The following is an 8,086-nucleotide window of genomic DNA, read 5'->3' as shown; positions in this document are numbered from 1 at the left end:
AATTTTTTTTAAAAAACCTGAAGGAAATAGATGTTTAACAAAAGAAAAGGGGGGCCGGCGATCGCTTCGTGTCCGTGTCGAAGGGAAGTGGGGGGGGGGAGGATGGTTTGAGTTCCTCTTTCCCCTGACTCAGTCTGAAGATGAGTCTCGACCCAAAATCTCACCTATTCCTTTTGTCCAGAAATGCCGCCCGACCCGCTGCATTTTGTGTCCATCCTTTAATCTCTCAGCCTGATATAGCAGAATCTCCCTGAATTAGCTTGACGCCATGACGGAAGCCGGTTACGGAAATGGTGCTGAAGATTACCCATCACCTACTACGGCTTTTTCGCGGAGTGAACCATTTTGCTCGGCTCTAAGATCTTTGCTCAGCACCTAGTCTTTCCTCCAGTCTTTCCATCACCTTTGGACATTTTTATTGCTGTTTATCAACATGAGGACCAAAGTTGTGCCAATTAAAGTTAAAGAAGCCATTATAAGACTGAGCAACAAGCATAAAACTTTTAGAGACATCCTTAGGCTTAGGCTTAGGTAACCTTAGGCTTACCAAAATCAACTGTTTGGAACATCATTAAGAAGAATGAGAGCAATGGTGAGCTTACTAATCGCAAAGGGACTGCCAAGCCAAGGAAGACCTCCACACCTGATGACAGGAGAATTCTCTCTATAATAAAGAAAAATTCCCCAAAACCTGTCCAACATCAGAAATACTCTTCAGGAGTAAGGTGTGAATTTGTCAATTACCTCTATCTGCAGAAGACTTCATGAACAGCAATACAGAGGCTACACTGCAAGATGCAAACCAATGGTTAGCCGCAAAAATAGGATGGCCAGGTTACAGTTTGCCGAAAAGTACTTAAAAGAGCAACCTCAGTTCTAGAAAAAGGTCTTGTGGACAGATGAGACGAAGATTAACTTATATCAGAGTGATGGCAAAAGCAAAGTATGGAGGAGAGAAGGAACTGCCCAAGGTCCAAAGCATACCACCTCATCTGTGAAACACAGTGGTAGGGCTGATATGGCCTGGGCATGTATGGCTGCTGAAGGTACTGGCTTCATTGATGATACAACTTCATTGATGATACATCTTCATTGATGATACAACTGCTGATGGCAGTAGCATAATGAGTTCTGAAGTGTATATACACATCCTATCTGCACATGTTCAAACAAATGCCTCAAAACATTGGCCAGCAGTTCACTCTACAGCAAGACAATTATCTCAAATATACTGCCAAAGCATCAAAGGAGTTTTTCAAAGCTAAAAAATGGTAAATTCTTGAGTGGCCAAGTCAATCACCCGATCTGAACCCAATTGAGCATGCATTTTATATGCTGAAGAGAAAACTGAAGGGGACTAACCCCCAAAACAAGCATAAGCTAAAGATGGCTGAAACACAGGCCTGGCAGAGCACCAGAGAAGACACCCAGCAACTGGTGATGTCCATGAATCACAGGCTTCAAGCAGTCATTGCCTGCAAAGGATATGCAACAAAATACTAAACATGATTACTTTCATTTACATGACATTGCTGTGTCCCAACCATTATGGTGACCCGAAATGGGGGTACTATGTATAAACATTGCCGTAATTTCCACATGGTGAAACCAAAATGTTTAAAAATGGCCTTTATGAAAATCTGACAATGCACTTTAACCACACGTGATTTTTTTCTATTACAAGTCTCATATTGTTGGGTAGAGGCAAAAAAATAAATGATGGGTCTCTGTCCCAATCATTGTGGAGGGCACTGTAGATTTGTTGACATTATAAAGATAAGTGGGAAAGCAAACTGAGAAAAGTGCACAAATCCCATTCAATGAGATTTTGAGGAGAACTTCTGGGTTAAGACGAGGTCAGAGGGAAAGAGGATCTGAAGAAGGGTCTCGACCTGAAACGTTGCCTAACGTCGCCTATTCCTTCTCTCCATAGATGCTGCCTCACCCGCTGAGTTCCTCCAGCATTTTTGTCCACCTTCAATGAGATGTTGGTAGATTAAGTAAGTGGACAAAAGGTTGACAGATTTAGTGTAATGTGGTAAAAGGCAAGTTTGATTAGTTTGATGGAATATTAATAAAGCAGAATATCGTACAAAAGGAGAGCTCTTTTACACGAACTACAGAAATTTAGCCAACATGTTCAGCAGATAATTAGTAAAGCAAGTAATTTGGTAGCTCTTATTGCAAAGGGGCTGAAGTAAGAGGGTGTGTGTAATTTACCAAGCCAAATGATGAAGCCATGCCTAGAGGAAAGTACACAATGTTAAACGCCAAAAAATCCACTATCTGACCATCTGGAAATCTCAGTGGCTCATCAAGTGATGTTTGACGACCGTGCGCGGTGACGTCATGGTGGGGGGGTGTGGTGGGGGGGGGGGAGTAAGGCGTTGACGGCCATGCGCGGTGACGTCATGGTGGGGGGTGTGGTGGGGGGGAGTAAGACGTTGGAGTAAGACGTTGACGGCCATGCGCGGTGACGTCATGGCGGGTGGAGGGAGGTGAGGCGTGGACGGCCGTGCGCGGTGACGTCGGGTGGGCTGGATAGACCAAAGATCCTATAGCGGAAGATCTTTGGGATAGACTGGCGATTGGGCCCAGGCGCCGCCCCGGTTGCCATGCAGATTACGGGCGGGCGCCAGCAGTGGTCCACCGGCGCTCTCGCTTCACTTTCAAACCGGCGCTCGCGCACCATGAAGTTCGTCCGCTTCCTCATGAAGAACGTGGCCCTGTCCAACGTGCCCAAGCACATCGATCACTTCTCCAAGTTCTCCCCCTCGCCGCTCTCCATTAAGCAGTTTTTGGATTTCGGTGAGTGAGTGGGTCGGGCGGTCCGGGCATGGAGATGGAGGAGGGGGACAAGTGAGGGGGCCCCGCTGCTCGGGGAGCAAGGGGATGGCCAGAGGGGGCGAGACCTGTCAGTGCTCCGGGTTTCCACTCTTACCTTGAAGTGAATGCAAAGCCAATTCGCGACCTGTGCGGGTGAGAAGTGGGAAGTGGGCAAAGTGACCTTTGTGGCGGGTTTCGGCCCGAAACGTCGCCTATTTCCTTCGCTCCATAGATGCTGCTGCACCCGCTGAGTTTCCCCAGCAATTTTGTGTACCTTCGATATTCCAGCATCTGCAGTTCCTTTTTGAACACTATGTGTGTAAGCCTTGCTGGTTCTGAATCCTCCTCCGCTCCTCTGTCATATGGGGTTCCACAGGGTTCAATTTTAGGGCCCCTGCTTTTCTCACTACTTCCTCTGGGTTCCATTCTTAGAAAGCATGGCATCTCTTTTCATTGTTATGCTGATGATAGTCAGATATATGTGCCGCTGAAGAAGAAAGATGCTCTCTCAGTCAAACCACTTCTGTTATGTCTTGATGACATTAAATCGTGGATGGCCCTAAACGTTTTAAATTTTAATGAAAAGAAAACAGAAGTGATAGTGTTTGGTCCCAATGGCTCCCGTGAACCTCCCCCTGTTGACTTGGGTCCCTTGGCACTGTATGTGAAGCCAATAGTTTTAAACTTGGGTTTTAAGATGGACAGTGATTTTAAATTAGATCGTCAAATAGGCACGGTAGTTAAGTCCAGCTTCTTTCATTTAAGGCAGCTGGCAAAGGTGAAGCCCATTCTTGAACGACAGCATGTTGAAACAGTAATCCATGCCTTCATTACGTCTTGGCTGGATTACTGTAACGCACTTTATTTTGGAGTTAGCCAATCTTCCCTTGCACGTCTCCAGTTGGTTCAGAATGCTGCTGCTCGCCTTTTAACTGGAACACGTAAGAGGGAGCACATAACGCCTATTCTGGCCTCCCTCCACTGGCTGCCTGTGTACTTTAGAGTTCATTTTAAGATTCTTTTATTTGTTTTTAAATCTTTAAATGGTCTCGCCCCGCCTTACCTCTCTGAGCTGCTTCATCCCTACGCTCCTGCTTGGTGCCTCAGGTCAGCTGATCAGCTGCTCCTGGAGGTACCGAGGTCTAACCGGAAGCTCAGAGTGGATAGAGCCTTCTCTGTTGCTGCTCCGACATTATGGAACACTTTACCTTTGCACATTAGACAGGCCCCTTCACTGTCCATTTTCAAAACTAGTCTTAAAACCCTTTTCTATTCCTTGGCTTTCGCCCCTGCATGAGACTTTGCTCTTGTTTTAGTGTTTTTATTATTGTTTTTTATTGTTTTTACTGTCTTTTAATGTTTTTATTGTTTTGTTTTATGTTAATGATTAGTCATGTACAGCACTTTGTTGCAACAGTGGTTGTTTTTAAAGTGCTCTATAAATAAAGTTCAGTTCAGTTCAGAGGTCAACCTTCTTGGTCCTCCAAAATATTACAATTGGAATTTAAACTGGAGGTGCAAGCCCTTCCCCCCCCCCCCCCCCCCCCCACCACCATTGCTGCAAGACCTTCTCCATCCCCCTCTTCCCCCCCCCCCCCCAATTGCTGCAAGCCCTTCTCCCCCCCCCCATTGCTGCAAGACATTCTCCCTCCCCCCCCATTGCTGTATGCCCTCCTCTTCCACCCCCCCCCCCCGCTTTGCTGCAAGCCAAACAGTACCTGTTTACGGAAGCGTTCTTTTTCTTCCGCGGTGCTCGACTTCTATGTTTGTGTCTTGTTTCTGCATGTTTATGTTTCCTTTTTTTCTTATGTTCTTCTGGAAACAACTGCTGGAAACTCCGCGGTCGGGTAGAATATTTGTGCAAAGAGAAAGGTCGAATACTTCTCAACGTTAAATAAAAATCAGTTTCTCTCCACACCAGCCAAGCCTTTTGAGTTTTTTCAGCATTTAAAAATATATATGTATTTATTGTTCTCTTCCGACCGCGTCTTGATTAACCCGTCGCATGACAATTTGACATGCAAGTATCGTTGTTATTTCGCTCAATTTTATTGGTATATTTCGGGTGACAGTGGAGTGGTACACGATTCATTTTGTATCGGTCGTGTGGTTTCCCGCACGGAGCTGTCTGGATTTGATAACCAAGATATCTTGCAAGAAATGCAGTCATTACATCAGCCTGCAGTGTCAGTTGCAGTTGGAAAGTAGAATTCCTCACTATCTCTTAGCCTTGAATTTCCTGAACACGTATGAGAGAGTAGTATATCTTGGTGCAAAAAGGTAGTAAATTCAGCTATATATGAAATTAGGCTCCTGTTTTCTGCTTATTTTATGGTAACTTTTGTATACCAGTCAATATGTAAATATCATTTTCAGGATATTTTCATTTGCTTTCAACAGAGAGGGAAGTGGCTATCTATTCCACTTAGTCTATTTTTGTTTTGAATCAATCTTAGCTCCCCATTTTGCTCTAACCTATTCTCTTGCACAACCCCAGCCATTTATGAGGCATATTTTGCAGTCGGCAGTTGATCTTCACCTTCACCCACCTAATGTGTAGGAAGGAGCTGTAGATGCTAGTTCATACCGAAGATAGACGCAAAATGCTGGTGTAACTCAACGGGTCAGGCAGCATTTCTGGGGAAAAGAAATAGGTGACGTTTCGGGTCAGAAAGGTTGATTAGTCGAGTCGGTCTGAAGAAGGAGGGTTCTTACCCGAAACATCACATATTCCTTTTCTCCAGAGTTGTCTCCAAAGTTTCAATTATGAAAAAGATTTGTATTATATTAGGGACAGCAGGAATTTTTATTGATAACTTTTCCTGGTTACTACTTTGCAGTATAGGTTCTCATAATCTGTCAAATAGATAAGACACAGAACTTTCTTTGCAATGTCCCCTTCACTCTCGCTCCTTCTGCTTCCCCCTTATCTAGGAGGATCGTCCGATGTTGTATTGAATAAGTGTAAACTTCTCCAACAAAATAATGAAGAGCCTTTGTCTTTGATCCCCACTACGCGTAGTTCATCCCCTGCTCACTGAATCCATTCGCTAGTAACTGACTAAGTGAAACTAAATGTCACACAAATCACAATCTTGGTACCATATACAATTCCAAAATAACTTCGGACCATGCATCTGTGCTGTTGTTAAGGCCATCTATTCTATCTCTCTTGCATTGCTGGACTTTGTACTCAACCGTGTCTTTGTTACTTTTGGTCTTGATGATTCCATTATGGTACTGGCTGAATTCCCTTGTTCTATCTATTCTTGAGAAACCTGATTATCTAATGCTACTGTCTCCTGCCCTGACTTGCAATAATTTGTATTCTGCCATCACTTTCATGCTCATTGGCACTTAGTTAAGCCACACTTCAATTTTTAAATTCTCCATATTTTATTGGGAATGCCCTCTGGGGTTTTGCTCTCCCAGTTTTGCAATTTTCTCCAGATCTGAAATTGAGTTTCTCTAGCATTGTCAGTTAGGTTTTCACTTGCTGTCCTACTCTTTCATTGAGCACTTTGCCTCTGCACATCTTTCCTTAAAGGGTCTAGACCTGAAACGTCACCCATTCCTTCTCTCCAGAGGTGCTGCCTGCCCCGCTGAGTTGCACCAGCACTTTGTGTCGATCTTCGGTTTAAACCAGCATCTGCAGTTCCTTCATACATCTTTCCTGAAGATGTTTTGCAAACATTGTTTCCTTTATGCTCTCACATGTCCCTCGTTGTTCGGCTTTAATCTTTGATATTAGTCCACTGGAATCCCCTGGAGATTCTGCTACTTTAAAGGTGGTACATGAAAACAAAATTGTTGTTATTCCTGTAAGCTCACTCATAGTTCATAACACTAACAGGGCAAATAGTACTGGCACAATTTCTGGAATCTTTACAAAGCAATTGGATGCAAATGGAGAAAATGTTATATTTCTGAATTGCTGTAACAAGATTACTTATCACAGAATAATTTAGTTAGGAATGGATATTATTCAGCCCATCATGTCTGTGTTTGCCCCTTGAGGAAGCAGTCCAATTACTATTTCTTTATAAGCCTTTACATTTTCCTTCTGATCATTTATCAATTTTTCTTTTGAAAAGTTAAATGGTTGTTTCTTTAACAGGAAAAGCTAGTATTACTATAATGTTCAGCAAACCATTGGGTTGTTATAAATGCACATCTAGTTCAGTTATGATCTTTCGGAAAGAAAATCTGCTACTCTTACCTGGTCCAAAACATCAATGTGGTTGACTTAATTGCATAGATTACATTTTTTGTGTGTGGATAATACACACACCAGCCAATGATAGCCATATCCTACAGATAAATAAATTATTTATCTTTATGAAGACTATTGGTCTCCGAAAAGTAGGATGATCTAACTCTAGCTCAAAACTGAATGGTTTCTTGTGAAAATGGTGTATATGGATGATGGGACGGAGGAAAATAAATTTTAAATATGAGACAACAGATCCAGTAGATATAACTTTGGTAAATTATGAGATTAATGTACTTTGCGTATCTTTCGTAATCTTGATTCCAGTGATGAATTCATCAGCTTCAAACCTGTATTGCTGTTGTCCTGGAGTGCAACATGGTCAGTAATAATGAGTTAATAAATCCTGGTTTTCTTTTTGCCTCAATTTACTTCCCTTTTATTCGTGTAGACATTGTTTATTTCTAGAGTAGCATTAAACATTAATTACAAGTAGTGGTGTTTCATGTGTAGGCTGTTGTTGCATGTGAATCTATGCCATTGGTTTGTCATTGAAGACCAAGAACATGATCTATGTCTTTTAAAATTGATCAGTTCACAATTGTGATGAGGAGCTTCTAGACATCTGCCTGGAATTTGAACTGCTCAAACCATGCATCAATTATGTGTCTTTGCAAAAGGTCTGGATTGAACCCCAGCGTTAGACCTTCACTGCATGCATCACTTTGTACGCTTTTACATTCTACCCGTGACCTGCATGGGTTTTCATCGAGATCTTCGGTTTCCTCCAAACACACCAAAGACTTACAGGTTTGTATACTTGATATAAATGTAAGTTGTCCCTAATGTGTGTAGGCTTGTATTAATGTGCGGGGATCGCTGGTTGGTTAGGACACGGTGGGCCGAAAGGCATGTTTCCACGCTGCATCTCTAAACTAAACTTTAAAAGTTGCCTGCAGAAACTACTCCAAGTGATTTCATGAGACTTTGTTCAGATTGAAAGTTTAATTCTAGAAATAACCATCTCTTAGGTTATCAGATTTGTACAGA

The 8,086-nt window shown here is 42.8% G+C and overlaps 1 protein-coding gene across 2 annotated transcripts in view; it reads left to right on the top strand.

Annotated features, from left to right (window-relative positions):
• Positions 1 to 2,580: 2,580 nt before the first annotated feature.
• Positions 2,581 to 8,086, top strand: part of pdk2 (pyruvate dehydrogenase kinase 2) — a 29,844-nt gene continuing 24,338 nt past the window's right edge. For both annotated transcript variants that reach the window (XM_033035335.1, XM_033035333.1), the window contains exon 1: positions 2,581 to 2,808. In XM_033035335.1, the coding sequence (XP_032891226.1) occupies positions 2,616 to 2,808 (193 nt within the window). In that variant the 5' untranslated portion in view covers positions 2,581 to 2,615. The remainder of the gene's footprint in view (positions 2,809 to 8,086) is intronic.

The sequence above is a fragment of the Amblyraja radiata genome, chromosome 16, assembly GCF_010909765.2.
Source record: "Amblyraja radiata isolate CabotCenter1 chromosome 16, sAmbRad1.1.pri, whole genome shotgun sequence".
In the NCBI taxonomy this organism is placed as follows: domain Eukaryota; kingdom Metazoa; phylum Chordata; class Chondrichthyes; order Rajiformes; family Rajidae; genus Amblyraja; species Amblyraja radiata.
Note: the sequence above shows the minus strand (reverse complement) of the source record. Positions and strands in the feature narration are given on the sequence as shown.